Source organism: Myotis yumanensis, unplaced genomic scaffold (assembly GCF_028538775.1).
Source record: "Myotis yumanensis isolate MYYU_CA2020_CCGP unplaced genomic scaffold, mMyoYum1.0.hap1 SCAF_1, whole genome shotgun sequence".
NCBI lineage: Eukaryota > Metazoa > Chordata > Mammalia > Chiroptera > Vespertilionidae > Myotis > Myotis yumanensis.
Window position 1 is genome coordinate 41,341,588 of NW_027223752.1, and position 20,361 is coordinate 41,361,948.

The window sequence follows — 20,361 nt, forward strand, 5'->3', positions numbered from 1 at the left end:
GTTTGATACCATGGAAACACACAGTTGTTTGCAGTAGACAAAAGTGTGTCAGGGAAGAGACCAAAGGTTAGTTTCGATGTTTTCCCCATAAGACTGAAGGAAAATAATTTTGATTGGTCTTTGCTATGGAAAAATCCTTCTAAAAAAGAAACTCTTTCCTCTAAAATTCCAAACTTTCACTAAGACTTTACAGACTTTAAGCCACCTCTTAATTATGAACTCAACAGGCTTTTAGACATCAGTAGAGTTCATATTAATAGGGAAAACAGGCATGAAGAGTCTCAGAAAATGGACACCTAACTCAACATAATGATGGTCTATAAGTGACCCCGATGCAAGAAGCCCAGAACTTTGCATCGGGGTCCTTGTCCCATGGATAGAAGGCTCTCTTCCATCTGAATGAGAACAAAGTGACAGAGAACAAAGTTTTCTACACACAGTCCAGTGGTTCTCAAAGCTAGTATTTATGGAACTGAATGGTATCAAGTGATTGTTAAGCCTTTGGGTTCTTAATTTAGGCTTTCCACTTGGGAACAAAATCTCACCGAACAACTCTCTCTTTCAGAACAGTCTTTTGAATAATTGTCTAAACTAGTTTAATAAAGATTATCCTTTGCCTCACGTAAACCCATGTTTGGTTAGAAAAGGGGCAGAGTTCTGGAGGGATCAGATAGCTTCCCCTCCTGACAGAAGCACATTTTCCCCAGTGAAGATTTTTTTTTTTGTGGGGGGGAGGAAGGAACCAAAGACATAAAAGTAAATGTAATGATCTGAAAGTTTCATGTTTTCCCCTACTTCTATTAACACACCAAGGGCAACTGAAGGTTTAGGTGGTTCTGTATGTAGTTCATCCTCAAGCATACAAATAGGCAATGATAGGTACATTCAGTACATTTGTGGAATGGAATATACATATGAATAGAAGGCTCTCTTCCATCTGAATAAGAACAAAGCGTCAGAGAACAAAGTAGCCTTTTTTTAAAAAAATAAAATAAAAAATATATATTTGTGTGTGTGTGTGTTTTTTTTACTTTTTCTTTATTGATTAAGGTGTTACTGACTGGATGAAAAACAAGATGGGTTACAAGGACATCATCAATCCATTCTGAAGATGGAAAGTGCCTGGGTCCTCTATCAACCACCAGGACAGTCTGTCTTCAGCTTGATTTCAAAATGGGTTGAGGATAGCCAGGCAGTCAAAGTGATGTGGGGCCAAGAGAAAGGCCCAGTTTTCAGAGGATAAAACACACTTTCCTTGTTTGGAACAGGTAACACTTCCCATATTAACCTATATCATAAATTAACTTTTAAAGAGGAAATGCTTCAACATGAAATAGATTTTGATTCTAGAGACTACAGTCTTTTCAATACCCCCAGGTGAATAATTTTATCAGTAGCCCCACCATGAAACTGTATAACTCACACAGAGTTATACAAAGAGGTTATAGAAAGAGGTAGCATATTGTAGGCTGTGGACATGCTGAATGCTACCATAGCAGAAAACTATACCCTTCTAGGACTAGAATGTACAAGTTAAAAAATATGTATATATTTCTGATCTAGTAAATAACTTGCAATACTTAAATTTAATGGTGGAACGTGCAAAAAATTAATAATGCTGTTTTAATAACTCATAGAAAGCATATACATACACCCAATGAATTCATCTCTTTATTGCATATTGCTATTTAAAAAATGTACAATTTCATAACACATACAACATTTTCTTCTTGGTACTATAGCAACAGTTTTGCACCTAAGGACTAAGTGGGTCCAACTACTAAGCTAATAAGATACAAGACATACAATTAAGTTTACAAATTATAATGCTTTTTCTTTTTGGCATTAATTTAAAAAAACACAAACTTTAAATACACATCCAAGAGAGAAAAGTGGCTACTTACACCAGCACCAATCTAAAAAAGTAGATTTTTTTTTTTCCCAACAATGGCACATGGACTTACCTGCACACAGCTTTTGGGGAAAGAAACCAAAAATGGAAATGGCATAGGAGGCAAACCAGGATGGTCATCTCAAAATGAGGATGATTGGAAAGGGCACCAGGGACATGACACACAGCTTGCTCCTTTAGTGACTCTCCAACCACTTGTCTATTCCTTAAACTGTAAAACAAAGCCATTTTCAAAATGCAGTCCCCAAATGGAGCCAGACCAAATTCTCCTGCTATAAATAGAAAAGAATATATATAGAGGCACTTTAGTTAAGGAATAGACAAATCCATCAGCATATCCCACTCCTCCTCATCTCCAAGCCTTTTTTGAACAGTCTCTGCCTGCACCTTTAACGTGGTGTATTTGCAGACCTTGGTAACTAAAGGTTGGGGGAGCCCAACCTCTGCTGTGTATTTATGTTTTATTTGCTAGTCATTTACTTCCATTAATCGTAGAAAGTCACTAAGTTTGCAATGAAGGGGAAAATGAAAACCACAGCTCTTGACAACGCTTAGAGCATTATTTCACAGCTTCCACACAGCGCAGGGACCTTGCCGTCCGCGCTAAGCATTATAGTTTATACAAACTATTTTTAAATAGCACAGTTCCTGTACAGCGCACGCATTGGTATTTTATTCACCCCTAACATCCCCATTAGAACATGAGTTCCTTGGGGGCAGAGGCTCTGTCTTGCTTACCATTGTAGCCCTACTATGCTTGGCACATAGTAGGTGTTTAATAAATATTTGTTAATTGACTGAAAAACTCAATTTAGTGAGTAAATAATGTTCTAGTGCAACAGGACAAACTACTCTCTCCACAGGAAACCCAACCACAACAGGATAGATGGAAAGAAAAGAGACCCTTAGCCCTCCTCCCCCACTACAAATAAATAAAGCAAAGCCAAAAAAAAAAAAAAAAAGTAACAGCCCCCTTTATATACCATATAATTTAAAGATATTAAGAGTTGGTAGGTTAATGGTAAGTATCTATATTTTATTTTCTAATGTTCATTGTTTTTATCCATTTCTCCCTGAGAGCTTTATCTTTTGGACTGAAGTTTTACAGGTAGCTTTACTGACACACAATTAAAAATGACAACATATAACAGGAAAGCACTTCAGACATACTTAGAGCTAAACAGATCTCGGCATCTCTGTTGGTGTTGTTGACATTTTGTGCATTTACTAAGTATTCTTTAGTCCAGACCTATATTTACAGAAGACGCAGCTTGTCCTAAAAAAGACTGAAAATAGATAATACCAAAAAAAAAGGGGGAAGGCACCCCATAAAAAATTTTAAAAATAATTTTTAATCCTTCAGAGAATCCCTCCTTTTAGGTCTTGGGTGGGAATTTTATTTATTGTTAGAACAAGCACACTCCGGCAGTCTTTTTCTTTAACAAGAGCACAGATTGCATTTAGATAGTGTTCTTCCCAAAAGCAATGTAAAGAAATCATTAGGATGCTTGGCAGAGAACTCAGTGAAATTAAGAAAAAAAAAATTTGATGTCCAAGTTTTAAATAGATGAAAAGATTCTGACTGACATTCTACATAATTCAGATTGTGTGCAAGATGTCCTCCATGAACAGTTACAGACGCCTCCCTACACCCACGTCAGAAATCTGAGCTCGCCCTGTCAGGTCCTGCAGCGATGCACCGGCATCACATGGGCAACCACCAAAACCACTTTAAATCTGTATCTTTCCAACACCGGTTTCACCAATGAAAATAATTCCAGAGCACACCAAGCTTGGAGACCATATAATATTTCAAGCTTTTTTGTGTGTGTCTTTTTACTCTAGGGAATGTCTCTGTCATCTCTTTCAGGAGATAGTATTGTGCTTCTGAACAGGCGTGGTGTTCAGGGAAGAAGACGAGCCACACTCAATATGAATGCATACACCAAGGGCTTCTGGGCACAAACATTAACGTAGGTTTTTAAAAACCATACAGATAGGTCTCCATATAACACTCAGACTTCTCTATACATTTTAATATACATATACACATACATTTACATACACACACACTCACACCTGCAAGGCAGTGTAATGAAAAGTTCTAGTCACTTCAAAGGGCTGCTAATGAGCTTTCTAAAAAAGGATTCAAGGAAAATTAGAAATTAAGTTTTGTGACTGGTCTCTCGCGGCTGCTGTCCGTCATCTGGTTGGTAATGCGCTTGCGATTCCGCTTCAGTTTAGAGAGGTCTTTGTCAAACACTTCTCCCGAGCGCAGAGCTGAAACCAGGTCATCGAACTCGCCGCCCTCCTCGCTGTTCTCCTTAGCTTTCCTCATTTTACGTTCCCTTTCACGTTGTTCTTTGAGCTGCAAACAGAAAGCACCCTCTTAGAAGTGTCCAAGTGCTGTATTTTGTGTACCGTGGTGGTGAATTCTGTGAAACATGGCAATGCTACAGCCACGCCCAGCCATGTTCATCTTCAGCTGCCAACCCCCCTCAGAGTCACAAGAGAGGGGTCACTGGGACATTGCTCATTGCGGAAGCAATAATCAATAGAGAAAAGTGACCACTACTTGGTGATTAGAATCTCATCATCTAGAATCTTCTAGGTAAACCTCATGATATTCCAGTTAAAGAGCAATTGAAGCAATTTCTATTTCTATAATGGGATGAGAACATCATCACTATTAAACTGACCCCAGATACTGGTTTCCTTGATGGTACAGAGAGACTAAAAGCAAATACTTATTGGGCCACTCTCCTTACATCAAAGGCTGAGCTGGTATCTATTATGAATGCCTAGAACCTGCTATGCAACTTACTATTATTAAAAGCCAAATAATACACATACATTATAGAAAATTTGGATAATTCAGATACACAAAAAGGAAAAAATTCATCCTTAATTCTTTTATTTATTAATTTATTAAATTTACTAGAGGCCCGGTGCACAAAAATTTGTGCACTCGGGGGGGAGGGGGGGTCCCTCAGCCCATCCTGTGCCCTCTAGCAGTCTGGGACCCCTCAGGAGATAATGACCTGCTGGCTTAGGCCTGCTCCTGGGTGGCAGAGGGCAGGCCCAATCCCTAGGTACAGCCCCTGGTCGGGCTCAGAGCAGGGCCAATTGGGGAGTTGGGGTGCTGCCCCCTGTCATGCACAGAGCAGGGCGGATTGGGAGGTTGCAATGCCACCCCTAGTCACGCTCAGGGTACAGCCGATTGGGGGGTTGGGGCACCGCCTCCTGTCACACACAGAGCAGAGCCCGTGGGGGGGGGGGGGGTTGGGGCGCCGTCCTCTATCACCCACAGAGCAGGGCCGATCAGGGGATTGGGGCGCTGCACCCTGTCACACACAGAGCAGAGCCGATCAGGGGGTTAGGGCGCTGCAGCCTGTCACACACAGAGCAGGGCCGATCAGGGGGTTGGGGCGCCGCATCCCGTCACACACAGAGCCGCAGGGCGATCAGGGGTTTTGGGCGCTGCCCCCTGTCACGCTGATCCCGGTGCCAGGAGGCCTCGCGGCTCCGCTGATCCCGGTGCTGGGAGGCATATTACCCTTTTACTATATAGAATAGAGGCCCGGTGCATGGCTGGTGGCCGGCTGGTTTGCCCTGAAGGGTGTCCTGGATCAGGGTGGGGGTCCCCACTGGGGTGCCTGGCCAATCTGGCTGAGGGGCTGAGGGCCGTTTTCAGGCTGGTCAGTGACTGAAGCTCCCAACCACTCCTTTTTTTCTTTTTTTTAATTTTTATTCTGGGCCAGCTTTACCTCTGAGGCCTCTGCTGCTTTGTTTACCTTCTGTATTTGATGCAATGTTGCGGTCCGGCTGGCTGAAGCCCGGCTGACTAATGCAGGTTTCTGGGGTTTTGTTTAGCTTATATTTGCAACATAGTTGCTTAGAGTTGCAGCTGAGAGGCCGACAAGTCAGGTGGGGAACGTTGGAGTTCGCAGTCACTGGAGCAAGCAAGCCTCCCTGTTCGCTTCAGTGCATGGCTTCCAGCCGCCATCTTGGCTGGCAGTTAATTTGCATATCGCCCTGATTAGCCAATGGGGAGGGTAGCGGATGTACGGCTAATTACCATGTTTCTCTTTTATTAGATAGGATTGGGGTGACATTGGTCAACATGAACATATAGGTTTTAGGTGTGGGTTTCTATGTTACAAGATATGTATATTGTACTATGTGCCCACCGCCCAAAGTCAAATCTTCTCCTGTCACTATACACTAGGTTAATTCTACTATCAAGAGATAATCATTGTGAACTTTTTTGGGGAATATCGCACCATTATTATTTTCTGTATTTACACTTATTTTACATTAAAAAAAGGTTTTATATAGAAATCATTTTGTAAGCTTTCTTGCATTATTAGTCTTTGAAGACATGACTTTTAAGGGCTACATAAATATTCCTTCATGTAGCTATTACTCATATAGAACTGATGCCTTTTTAGGTTGTCTGCAGTTGGGGCAATTATAAAGACTGCTGTTCTCATGCAAATTTATGATGATTTCTTTAGAATAATTTCTAAGAAATGAGTTTCCAGATCAAAGAATGTGGATATAATCTGGGGGGCTTTGGAGGCAGATGCCAAATTGCCCAAGGGAAACTTTATACCGATTTAAACTCCAAGCAGCATTCTAGAGAGTGCTCTGACGCCCTCCTTCTTGCCAGCACACCAAAGTGCTACTGAAAAACCAAGAGTTGAAGCAACAGACCTTGTAGGAGGTGGGATCGGCCAGCTAGCCAACTAACTCATCATTCTCTTACCTGAGCTTCCATGCGCGCTCGGCGCTCTTCCTCCTCCTTCCTCTTTCGCATGTTTTCATTCTCTTGTTTGGCTTCTGACACAGCTTGAAGAAACTGATCGAAAATGCCAAAGAACTCATCTGGCTGCATTTTGCCAGCCTCTTCCCCAAAGTGTTTCACTGCTTTAGTAAACTGGAAAAAAGGAGGTTTTGGTAAATCCGGTGTTCCACGAGAGTTCCACTATCAAATCCCTCCAGCACTCAAGCTCAAGTTAAGCCAAATTTAACTTGCGGGATTTGAGTGAGCCTGCATTTATTTTTGGCTGCCAAACATGTCTATCTGTCATTTTTAAAGTAAAAGAATGAATACTCCTCGACTTTTGAAACCATTTATTCTTGTCTGCCTCATTTCAGCTTAAAATCTATGATTACCTCCTATGACTTTTTATTAACTAAACAGTAGTAAAAACAAGAAAGCAAAATATCATAGGGCAGAGCACTCAAGGCATAAAACTAATAGCAAACTCAGCAGGGGTAGGGAAACTTGTACTTTTAACTTTTCTTTGAAGTAGTTTAATATCATTTATTGGTGCCATATGGTCAATATCAAAAACAAATGGGATCCAGTGCTTCTTAGATGCTCTTTCTAATAATAAATAATGCTAGTATTATCATATTTCCTGGGCCTCAATTAGAAAACAATAACTGATTAAGGGAGAATTTTTAAAAATTATATTAAAATATATGTACATGATAAAATAGTATTTTCATTCTTTTTAGTTTTAACTGTTTCTAATTTTAGTTCTTCTGGCAGTTATCTTCATAACTTGAAATCACATGCTTCCAGGAGCCAGCGTCATTACGATCATCCAAATATGTTCAATCCTGGTCAAATTGTTGGTTGGACTTTTTCTTTCTCTGTAATGGTCTAAGGCTGTTAAGCTACTAAGAATGGTGTTTCTAGATTCAAAGTCAAGCAAATGATCACTCCCTATACCTAATTCACTACTTAAAAATTTCTAGAACTTTAATTTTTTTTTTCATATTTAGACCATAAAGTTTATGCAGTCCCATCACAAAAGTTTCTAACTACTTTTATTTTTTTTGCATGACTTGCCTAATTATTAAGTTTTTCTGATATTTCAGTGATACTATCTACCTGAAGGAAATGTTTTCAATATTTAGTCTCTTTTTATTTTTTTATTCCACCCTCCAGTTTTATTGAGATATAATTGCATACAGCACTGTTTAAGTTTAAGGTATCCAGTGTAATGACTTGACTTACAATATTTGTGAAATGATTACCACAATAAGTTTAGTTAACATCCATCATGTCATATAGATACAAAAAAAGAAAAAAAGGGAAAATATATTTTTTCCTCTTGCAATGAGAGCTCTTCAGCCTACTCTCTTAGCACCTTTCAACCCCAGCACACAACAGTGCTCAATACAGTCATTGTGTTTAGAACATCACATCCCCAGGACTGACTTATCTGACTGGATGTTTGTACCTTCTGACTACCTCCCTTCAATTTCCACTCAATATTTATTCTTAAATAAACAATTTTTAATTATGTTATATATGTGTATGTGTATATATGTAGATGATATTTTATAAATGTTATTTCATATCTTTCATTTATAATAAAATATTCCTTTACCACTTTTTCCATCACTGAGGAGTTGTTCTCAATGTTTTACTTATTTGGAAATATTCTATTAGAAACCAGAGCTCTTTAGGAAAAAACACAACATTCTTCACACACCACATACAGCGCTCCAGCTTGTTCCATGGTTTTATAAGCTCATTTCTAAAAGCTCTGGTATGAACAAAATGGCAATAGACAGCCTACAATTGTGTTTCTAAAACAGTCAAGTTCATGCGCTCCAAGCCATCCTGAATGATCTTTTTATCTAGGAATTCTAGTGTTGATGAAGTCATGTATATTTTTGTCTTAGAAACATGAAGAAAACGAGTTCCAGACTAAAGTTCCCACGCTAAAATAAAGGGGAACAAAACACACTGTGTATGTGTGTGTTTAAATAAAATGTTAACTATCTAGTTGATTCCCATAAAAATGTTTGAGCCCTTGATGAAGTAGGTACTATATTGCCTGATTTGGGGAGGAGGTCCCCTTTCTTACTGAGTGTGTACTTCAAGTGGTGAGGCACACACAGACATGGAGGGGCTATCCCAGTGGAGGCTGCTGGCATAGCTGACCTATTGCAGTCATCAGAGATTGGACCTCTAACAGCAGTCATTGAACATGTATTGTCTTTCCATTTATGTAATAATGTTGGAAATGGGGCTTAATGTTGAGACTATCTAATGTATCTACTTCTTAATTTTAACCAGTATGTGTGCACACTTACAGAACAAGCATCCAATTCTATAACTGAACATGTGACCACAGAAAAATGACATCCATTACTCAAGTTTCAAAGGAAAGATTCAAGTTAAAGGGAAATTTGTGGTAATTGAGAGATGGGTGTATAAAAGTACTTAATAGTTCAGAGAAAGGGCTTAATATAATTCATCAACAACGAGAAAGAAAATGACAGAATATATGCCTACATATGTATATGAGTATGTATATATTTTGGAAGAGGAAATAACGAGAGAGAGAGAAAAAATGGGCAGGAGAATTTAAAGGTCTTAATAATTAACCAACACAAATTTTTCCTTTATAGAAACACAAAATTTTGAAATAGCAAAAATTATAAAAAGAAATCTTATTAAAAAGTATTCCTCTGGCAATAGGCCTTAAGAGGATTAAGAGACACCTCATTTAATAAGTTCTTGTTTATTTATTCTGATTGTCTTTATTGTTTATCATTTGTCATGGAATTACCTATTATTGCATAGCGATTATAGTTTACAGACTCCCTCTTGGAAAAAAAAACCAACTCCTAAAAATAAAAACATATTTTTACAAACTTTGAGTAGAATAAATTACTCTAAATTCATACTCCACTGTGAATATTACACGTGGGCCATCCTCTGGCCTGCTGAACTTGGCATAAGCTCTGCTAGAGATTCAAGAGGGAGTATCCTGTCCTCCCAAGCATCTCAGGAGAGCACACTGAGGCACATGGTCTTGTCACACCTGATCTCACATTTCCTGACTTTAGTTTTCATAATCTCTTTTCTGATTTCCAGCGATAAGTATTTTGACCCACTATTAATCAATAGAGAACTGTCTTAGTTTATTTACTGGTTTTACACCATTTGGATACTTCATAATCTTGCTAACTTAAAGGCAACATAGGTCAGGCAGACAAAAAGGGTATGTTTTAATTGATCACAGCCTGGGGGGTGAAAATATGCTTATAGTATAATATCTGAAAGTACCAGCCCTTTGCAAGGGGAAACTTACCAGATCCTTAGCTTCTGCTAGAAGATCTTCAACATCGGAGAAGCTGAAGCTGGCCACTGTGATGAACTGGCTGACAACGGACACAAATTTGTCTCCAGGCTGCGAGGGCTGAGACTTCTGATATTCCAGCTCCTTAAACCCAGGAAACGGAGAATGTCAGTGTAGGCCTTGAATGCAGACACACCGTGTCTCATTCTCCATATGCTCAAATTTAGTAAGTCGGAAACCTGCTCTGGAACATTTTATGATGCCCTCGCTCCTCCTGCCCTCTGCCCACCATGTTAGGCCATGCCCATGTGCACACATATTTGCAAACAGCAATTTTTCAATCGTCTGCCTTTATCAGTGTAACTCCTTACACTGGCTTAAACGTAAGCAGATTAGTATCTGGATAAAATTAATAGAAGTTAAACAAGAACTCAGGTTTCTTGATTTTTTTTTTTCTTTCCCTCTCTGCCAAATCTACTTACTTCCCAAACCACGATATCTGGGTAGGTAGAATTTCAACTGCAGCTACCATTTTCCTTCCTGTCCACCCAGTGATTCAGTTTTTATGAACAGACAGGTGAGGAGTATCAGTGCATTGTTAATTATCCATATTCTCCATTACCATGGTGATGAACACACATTATTCAAACTGAATTTTAATTTCAACCATTACCAGATGCACTTGCTTATTTAATATTTAATCCCACAACACTTCAATGAGTGAGGCATTGTAGAGGGTTTTAAATCCTTACACAAAGTCACATAACTGATGTATGACAGGGTAAGAATTTGAACTCAGGTCTGCCTGACTCCAGAGTCTCAGTAACAACGATGCTGTGTACCAACGGATGTAATCTGGACCTATTTCCTTCTTCACTGGCTTTGGCAGAGGTGCCAACAAGCAGGCGAGTAGAGGTCACAGGCTGTGGGCTCTGACTCAGCTCTACCACTGATTTGGTTCTAAGCCGTGACAAGTGGCCTGGGCCTCAGTTTCTTCACTTGTAAAAGAAGGGCAGTATCTATATCACCACAAGAGTCAAATGAAATAACAGAAGTGGAAACTCATAAATTAGGGAGCTTGCTCTGATGGAAAAAATGGCCACAATCCTAGCACTTTGGAAACTTAGCATTGTTTGTGTGTGAGAGATGCAGACGTGAAGGCAGTTTTAAAGTGTTTCATTAGTGTATAGTTTCAAAAGAACAATATAATCACCTTTTGCCAATCACAATTAGGGCACATGACTATTTATATTTCCTTCCCATGCTGCATCTTGACATTTAAGCTGCCGGGGGACGGGGAGGGGAGGTTTCTGGAGCCCCTTTCCTATGAAGAGTGTGTGACAGTGTACCTGACCCAGGGCCGGAGAGATTTCAGCAAAACTACCTTTAATAAACCCAAACACAAAACTTCCTTGCCTCGCCCTGCCCCACCCCGAGCCTTGCTGTGAAGTAGCTCATGATCAGTCTGTAGGGCGGTCATGACTGCCATTCCAGCTCAAGAAAGCCTTCTCCTGGGAGGAAGTAAAACAGCCTCATCCCAAGTGGCCCTTCTCCGTTGGCCTCTGAAAACCGAAGATGTCCCACCACTCCCCCAGTCTCGCCCACTGGGACTGGGAGGAAAGTTCACTCATCGGCTTTTCTTTTTAAACAGCTTCCCCTCCTCCCCAGGGGAAAAGAAAACCTTACATGCTTCTTAGTTTACTAAAAGCAAACGGAAAAGATTAGACATTATAACTTCAATTTCTGTTGAGCTATGTCTTTAATGGAGTCAATTACTTTCTATGGCATCGTTTTGAAAAATATCTGAGAGAGGGGCACCTTTCCAAGCTGCCTGCGAATCGGCCTCCCGCACCGAGTGCCAGACCGGAGCTATGTCCATTCTCCTGAGCGAGGCTCCTCACCCCTGACCTGCTCCTCACTGACAGGGACATCCGGGCAGCAGCTGGTGGCACTGTGCCATCACAGCCATGGTCTTCCACTGCCTCCAGCGGTCTGACCTGCTTCCCTCCCGCTGAGGCCTGGGCCAGGTTGTCTGTAACCCTGGACATCCTCCCTTCCATGCACCTAGGTCTATCCTCCTTCTCAGCATAGCTCATGTCATCTCCCGCAGAAAGGAAGCTTCCTCTAACTGACACATGCCAGTCATTCCCAGCCTCGGCGAAGCTACATTCACCCTTCTCCCGAAGCCCCTTTGCCATCACCGTGCTTTTCTGGAGGTGGCCACACTGAGCAAACGTGATGTTCTCTGGACTGACTGCTCTTGGCCATTGCAACACCTGGACGGCAAGGACTCTGAATCGTCCCAACCCCTCGCCTTGAGAACGGACCGTACCCCCAAGTGTCTGCTCAATACACACTCCCCAAACACAACAGAGAAGTTCCATGACTACGGAGAGAGCACACATCATTTATTAACAGGACGGGAACACCGTGAGGATCCCTGAAGAGTATCTGGTCCAGCCCACGTCAATGAGCCCTGCCTCCCAGGCAGGAAACCCTGCTGCCTGACTGAACACAACCTGCCTTTGCTTCTTTAGTGTTGGTTTTCTTTTTTTTAAAATCTATTTTATTGGTTTTTTACAGAGAGGAAGGGAGAGGGATAGAGAGTCAGAAACATTGATTTGAGAGAAACATCGATCAGCTGCCTCCTGCACACCCCCCACTGGGGATGTGGCCACAACCAAGGCACATGCCCTTGACCGGAATCGAACCTGGGACCCTGGAGTCCGCAGGCCGATGCTCTATCCACTGAGCCAAACCAGCTAGGACTGCTGTTTCCTTTTAAGTCAATAACTGTTTATGCGGGCACACCACATGCTGGATGTCACCAGCACCAGGCGCAGTGGCGAGACGGGGAATTAGAAAAGAAACACACACTCACCATCTCCACCGCTTTCAGGCCACTTCTCAAGGTGCCTATTTCTTTGTCCAGCTCCGTCATGCTGTTACAAAGAGCAACTTTTAGTAACGAACATGTGACTTACATGTATTAAATATATGATGGCTTTAATATTTCATGCTTGGAAGTCCATACCAGTTTACTTTAAATGTTTAAAATTCCCTTCAATGTTCAGATTTCACAGAAAGACAACACCATTTTAAACTCGTGGAATTATGTTTTTTCTTTTCTACAGCCAGCAGATCTGTTTTAGTATAGGTTAAAAATAGCAGAATAAAAATATCTTTCCATACATACAAAAATATTCCATGTTTTAATCTCAAAGATATTACTTAAGCAAATCACGCTATGTGAAAATGAGTGTGTTGCCATGTGTGTCCCCCTTTGAACAAGTAAAAGAAGCAGCTTGTCCTCAGCCACAGCCACACTGTGCTCTTTATAATTGTGTATTGCTTTTCACTAAAGCTCCAGTGATGTGAAAACTGCAAGGTGATGGCTTAACTTTCAATCAACAATTATTTTTCTTAAGGTTGTACTAACTAGTTTTTATTGTTTTTGCCTTTAAAAACAAAAACAGAGAAAACTCCCTGGACTTCTTCCATAACACTTTCTATTTTACGACTTTTAAATTAGAGAATATCACTGATAATCCACATGTAAACAAATTCACCAACACTTCATTTTTAACTTCATGTCTTACATGGTGCACTTCTACCAAACTCTTCAGAGCGAAAGCCTGCTTATCATGCTTTTCAAATTCACTACAAAAAGATGCAGTTAAAATGTTTAAAAAAAAAAAAAAAAAAAAAAAGGCCAAAAGTAGGAGGAGAGAGAACAGCAAGGGAAATTGCCTGCTTCTCAGTCTCTGAAAAGTGGTGTGAAGTTTGTGGTAAAAGTTTGGCAACTTTCCACTTTTTATTTTTAGTGCCTTCATTTGCATAAGGACTGCTTTCCATTAAAAGGTTGCCTTGGTTTCTGGGAGTGTGCGTGCACATGTGAAAGCTACCAGCTACGCCCTGACATTAGGTCTTCTATTTGCTTACCCATCTATCCTCACTTACTACCTATATTTTAATATAACTGCCTTTGAAAAGTACTAGTGAAACCACATTCCTGAACTCATAATGCATACTCTGAACAAACCCATGATGAGGTCTTGTGGAAGTTAAGCACCACATGCGGGAGTACTCCAAAGGAGCTAGCACACACACATATATTCAAAACCATGTCACACATCTGAGTGATTTGGGTAAGATTCAAACTTTACTTCATATACTAGTATTCAGGGGAAAGCAGAGGAAGGACCCCTTTCAGGCAAAGCTAACCGATTCTCTCAATGGCTAAGGCACAGTGCAAGTGATATAAAAACTAAAAATTTCACTGTACTTACTTTACTTTTGCTGCTTGAGGAATGTCCCGCAGTTCTTCATTTAGGTTGAGAACCTTGGGGTATTTATTTTCCACAATAGTTATGAGATAGTGCAAAAGTGTAATGTTCCTACAATTAAAGAAGGAAAGAATATTAATCATGGTTAATATCTGCATATGATTTGCACATTCAAGTGGTTGAACCCACAAGAATGCTATATTCTTGCATTAATTTCAAATTTTGGAGGTTCCTATAAGGCAAGGATTCTCAAAAGAAGGGGATATTGGGAGAGCCTACATGAAATTTATATAAACTTATGTCAAAAAGAAGCATACATCTTCTATGAGGGAAGGACAGGGGATAGGAATTACTTCTAAGGCCCATAATGAACATCCTTCAAAATCTGGGTGATTGAAATGAAGCTGAACCATTACCATCGGGGGCGTACCCTCACAGTGCATCCGCCCCAAGAAGAGGGGTGCCCAGAGAGTGCATACCAGGCAGGGCGGGGTGGGGACTGAGGGATGTTTAACCCACTAATGAGGATAGCTATTTCAAGTCTAAAAGTACAGAGCAGCAACTCACTGATGACAATTACTGATAATTCTCACTTACAGTTTCTTTGACCTCTATGATAACTGTTTTCCCCTCTGACTTACTTGCTTTGCTGTTGTGGCAAAGGGTGGTCAGAGAGTTAGAAAGCTCCCAATTTCAGGTCTGGGCCTGGAAGTGGGCCAGGACTGTGCTATCATGGATATGGTGTCCTGGCAGCCAAGAATCCACTTCCTAATTTTAGCAACACTTCAGCTCCTAACTGCATAACCCACTTCCCTCTTCAGTGGTGACAGGCCTGAACCCTCACTGACCTGGGTTGGAAAGGCAGGCGTCTCAGAACACTATTAGGCAAAGCTGTGGTAGTCTGGCCCTGTTGTCCCTGACTCCACTGCGTGCTATAATCACCTGGACTTGATACGTGGGCCCAACTAAGAGTCATTTAATTGGAATGAGGTGGGGCCAGGTGTGGGCATTTTTTCTTTTTTTAATTCCTCACCCAAGGATATTTTTTCCATTGATTTTCAGAGAGAGTGGAAGGGAGGGAAAAGGAGGAAGGAGAGAGAGAGGAGAGAAATATCAATGTGAGAGAGACACATCAATGGGTTGCCTCCTGTATGCACCCTCACTGGGATCAGGGATCGAACCTGCAACCCAGATACGTGCCCCTGACTGGGAATCGAACCTGCAATCCTTCAGTGTGTGGGCTGTCGCTCTAACCAGCACACCGCCAGGGCAAGGTGTGGGTATGTTTTTTAAAACTCTACAGTGATTCTAACAGCCAGGATCAATAACTACTAGTCTATTGGAAGTTATCATAATCAGGACACAGTGCATTTCTTTTAAAACATTTCCATAATTCTTAGATGGTTGCTAATTCACAGTGCTGTCACAACAGCCCACCCACCTCCAGCTCAAGTAGCAGCTGCCACAGTTTTCTCTTCCACAACAGTGAAAACCACTCTAATTACCCTCGCAGCTTCAGCGTCAATGTAATTCTGTTCCTCTGAGTCAACTGGCTAACGTGTAAAAAAAATTCCCCTATTTTTCTCTCTCTCAATAATTAGAGAACAATTGCTCAGCAAAGTAAAACAGTGGTTAAAAATTCTCGCTGTAGTCACCTTTGCAGTTCCCAGAATCTACGTGACTATCTGCCCATGTCCCTGCTACCTGAGGAGCAGCCCGAGGGAGCAAATTCCCAACCACCATCAAAGAAAGGGAAATGCCATTTTTCTTCATTATTTCAGAGAAATGCTTTGTTACTTAGAAAAAATTAAATTTAACTGACCACATATACCTTTCTTAGTGTAGAAAGATTTAAAACCAGATCTGAGACCTAGCTGGTTTGGCTCAGTGGATAGAGTGTAGGCCCACAGGCCGAAGAGTCCTGGGTTTGATTCCGGTCAAGGGCACGTACCTTGGTTGCAGGCTTGATTCCCAGCCCTGGTTGGGGTATGTGTCTCTCTCACATTGATGTTTCTCTCTCTCTATCTCCCCCCCCTCCCTTCCATTCTCTCTAAAAAAATCAATGGGAAAAATATCCTCAGGTGAGGATTAGCAAAAAATAAAAATAAAACCAGATCTGAGCTTCCATATATGTTTGCTATCCAAGTAACACCTCATTGGACTGAATATACATTCTTGGAGAACAAGAAAACAACTGAGGCGCACATTCGATCATCCTCTTGTTATGACCAGAAACAACCCTTTTAACGCAGAGTGACTGTACCCTTCATGCTGACTGCCCCCTTCCCTTGTGCAGTTTGATTAGATTCAATGAATATTTAAAGAGTGCTTATGGGCAAGGCCCTCTTCTAGGCACTGTAGTTTTATTAGACACTGTGCTGCTTCCGGGGGGGGTGGGGCGGGGGGGGGGGGGGCGCAAATATTCACAAGCAGAAAGAAGGGGAAAAAGAAAGAGATCAGAAATGCTTTCATTTTATTTGTTTTGAAAAGGCTTGTGGAGTAGATAAAATCTGTAACTTCAATAAGCAGTTCATCCCACTATAAGGGTCAGGTTATCAGTAAGCTGGGGAGGGCAAAGGATATCAGAGGCTTGTGTATGTGTAGGGGGCGGGGAGGGGCTAGAGGGGGAAGAGGCAGAAGGAGTGGGAGAACAGGACTGACTGGTGGTGAGGGTTTCCTGCTTCCCCAACTTGCAAGTGCAGGTGAAGAGAACACCCTTCCGTAAAGAGATGGCTGCTCCTGATGTTGTAAGATGCCACAGTTATTTACTACAACCTCCAAATAAGACCTGTTTTTTGTAGTGTAGAGCTGCAGACAGAGCAATGACAGGTGTCAAATACCTGTAAGGCCAAACGCCCTGCTTGCTGTGACCGGGGGCAAGCGGAATGAGTGCCCGTTTCTTTATCTGACAGCAGGTGATGCAGCACTTGGCCCGTGTCCTTCACGGGCTGTGGTGACCATCAGTGTGGAAGTGCCCGAGAAAGGAGCAAGTGCTTACAGTAAAAACAAGGTGGCCGTGAGAAAACAACAGCTCTCCTCTGTTCATCATCTCCGCACAGCGCAAGAATAAGGCTTAGCCTCCCAATGTAATGCATTATTTCCTATGGGAGGATTTAGAGTGGCCATCACGCTAGGCCTCAGTAAGCCTCATTAGTTAGGAATGATTAGGGTGAACAGCCCACATATTTCACAAAAGAATGAAGGTACAGAGAAGTTGATCTTAGAAACAGTTGTGCATGTTTCTTTGAAGTCAGCGAGAACCTTAGAGACACGTGGCTCTCAGGGAGACGAGACTTAATGTGCTAATGACCCTTCCTGCTAATGACACCGGAGCATTTCCACACCTCAGTGTCTCCAACAGTCTGTCCACCTGAAACCCACTTTATAGGCAGCACTTTAACGCGTCTCGGGATGAGCAGCTGAGCACCAACAGCCAAGAGACATTTACACCATACTTTTTTCACATGGCTGCTAGCGTCAATGTGTGAAAACCCAGCACGCTTCACTTCTATCACCAGCTGTCAGGTTTTGAGCCTTTTCCCTACAACACGGGTCTCTGTGGGGGTAGTGATTGGGAGTCATGCACAGACTACGTGAACACTGGTCTCATTCTCTTTCTTGATCTGGCATTAGTTACACAGATGTGTTCAATTTGTGAAAATTCAGCAAGATGTACATTTATAATTAGTGAATTTGTCTTTGGTCTACATGAAAAGTTTATCTAAGAAAACCCAACAAACAAAAAACTTGGACTAGATGATACCCCTGTGGACTGAAAATGGATGAAGGATAATTGGCTCACTAGGAACTTGGGGTACCCATGCTTGTGAGAGAGAAGAGTGAGAGAGACAAGTGCACACCGGAGACTGCAGGACCAGAGGGTCCGGATTTAAGCCGTGGGTCCTCCAAGATCCCGTACTTACTTGTCAATACTGGATTTTGTGTCAGCAATCTTGTTCAGGCTGGATATCTTGAATCCATATGCATTGCCTCTTTGGCCTTTATTCATGTAATTTCCAAATGCCAACACCACTTCCAGCAACTGCTTCAGGGCACTGCTCCTAAACACCTCTTCTGAGCCAGAGCGGATTGCTTCAAAACAAAACACGCACAAACACAACTATGACAACCGAGACTTTTCAGTGAAACCCATTCTAACTCCACACACCGAGTATGTCCTGAAGGTGCAAGATTGGGTTGTTAGATGGCCAGGGGCACTTTCGAAACACCTGAATTAGAAGCAAAAAGCAAGAGGACAGAGAGCCGGCTAACCCTGTTCAAGAGGCCCACTGGCAGTTGTACAATCCTATCCCTTTCCAGGGCTTTTCTTGGCTGACTTATCAACCAGAAGCAGTTAGAAATACACAGAACGGAAAGTGAACTCCCCACATTCCTTTGCAAACACTTTCTTGCCCAGTGTGAGTCAGATCAACAGGCTTACTGATCAATTCCATTGATAGAAACATTGGTCAGCCGTGTTGCATGTTACAGCTTGCAGGTGGCATCAGGGATCAGGGCCCGAGCAGGGTCTCGGTTCCAGCTGGCCTTCTGGGGCTGTGCTCTCCAGCTGCCTCGACCATATTTCAAACATTTACACATTTCATCGCCTCAAAATCAACCCACATTTATAGCTTCAAGTCTTCCCTTAGAAAAATCTAGTAAGGCCTGTTGCAAGAAAGCTAGTTAAAGGTTTAATGCTAGTAGCAGTCAAATATATTCCTCAGTAACACCATGTGGTCAAAACCCCAGTCCTGCAGAGGAACCAGGAGGTGTGCTGTGAGCTCCAGAGCCCAGGCCAGGCCAGCGAGCCAGGTGCTGACAATGTTATCACCTGACAGAATCCCAAAATATTTCGAGCAAAAACACCACCAAAGGAATCCTGTTTACTATATGCATTAGGATTGCACTTGGACATGGGCACTTAAAATGAACATCATTTTCAACCTGGGCGGCTTGATTTTGACTTTACCTTCCACTTTAGGTTTAACTTCTGCGACACGCTCTGCAAACTTCTTTTTGAAGTACAGCGACTGCAATCTTTGCTGATAATGATTAATTCTGTAAAAGCAAGCATAGACTGATGAGCATTCACTTAATATGCCTATGTTCACTCAATGGACTTGGAGGGGAGGTACCTCAGAGCCCTCTCCCCAACCCCAGACTCTCTCTGTTTCTCTCTCTCTCTCCTGGAGAGGAGCACGGGCATCAGGCAACTCTGCCTTGAGGGCCCACTTTCCTTGGACCTACATGGGAACTGGGCAATTGCTCCAGGGTCCTCCTCTCCAATCAGATTAGACAATGGCTAGCTGCAGTTGACTAAAGACCCCTTCCCTTCCTCCAAGTCCCAGCAGTTCTTGAACAGAGAAGGGGTAAAAGGGAATGCAAATGATAAGACTCCCCTTCTGCTGCAAATAAAGGGCTGTTTCCTACACTTCTCTCCTGGATTCTTAACTTTCCACAAGTCTGCCTGTGGCAAAAGCACAGAGGAAAACTGCCTCCAGCACGTTCTCCTCATACCATCTTCTCATTCACTCACATCCCCAAACCTTCTTTTTCCGTGTAGCTCCCTCTCTGCTCCCTGAGGGCTGGCAAGCTCTGCCTTCCAAGATAGCAACTGGCTACTCCAGATAACAAGGACAGACCTGGCCTCTGGTCACCACCAAGGTTGGAAGCTCTAAGCTGCTGAGAAGGAGAGAGTGGACATTTTGGGCCCGATCTTCTGAAATCACTGCCTATATGGCTCTTGGGAGGAAATTTTAGTCCAGTAGGACCAGGGATCAGCCCCTCCTCCAAATCCATTCTAAACAATCAGACAGACCTGGGTGTGCGGTCCAGGCTCTCCTTTACTAGGTGACCTTGAACAGGTACCATAACTACTCCGTTAAATGGAAGAGAACAGCTCTGGACCTCACAGCCCTCCTGGCAGGGCCGGCAGGAGGACTAAGCGAGATGATGCACACAAAGGTCTGGACAAAGACTAGGTGGAGCTGGTGTAGGTGGCCATCAGGTTTGTCTCTACAGGTTGCTGGGCACACCTGTCAAAATTTCAAAA

At 42.2% G+C, this 20,361-nt stretch overlaps 1 protein-coding gene across 3 annotated transcripts in view; it reads right to left on the reverse strand.

Moving 5' to 3' along the window:
- Positions 1-1,649: 1,649 nt before the first annotated feature.
- The window catches only part of DAAM1 (dishevelled associated activator of morphogenesis 1), a 160,609-nt gene continuing 141,897 nt past the window's right edge, over positions 1,650-20,361 (reverse strand). For all 3 annotated transcript variants that reach the window (XM_070419025.1, XM_070419015.1, XM_070419033.1), the window contains 7 exons: positions 19,279-19,367; positions 18,233-18,401; positions 14,313-14,420; positions 12,905-12,965; positions 10,036-10,167; positions 6,681-6,851; positions 1,650-4,280 (listed from right to left, as the gene is read on the reverse strand). In XM_070419025.1, the coding sequence (XP_070275126.1) occupies positions 4,071-4,280; positions 6,681-6,851; positions 10,036-10,167; positions 12,905-12,965; positions 14,313-14,420; positions 18,233-18,401; positions 19,279-19,367 (940 nt within the window). In that variant the 3' untranslated portion in view covers positions 1,650-4,070. The remainder of the gene's footprint in view (positions 4,281-6,680; positions 6,852-10,035; positions 10,168-12,904; positions 12,966-14,312; positions 14,421-18,232; positions 18,402-19,278; positions 19,368-20,361) is intronic.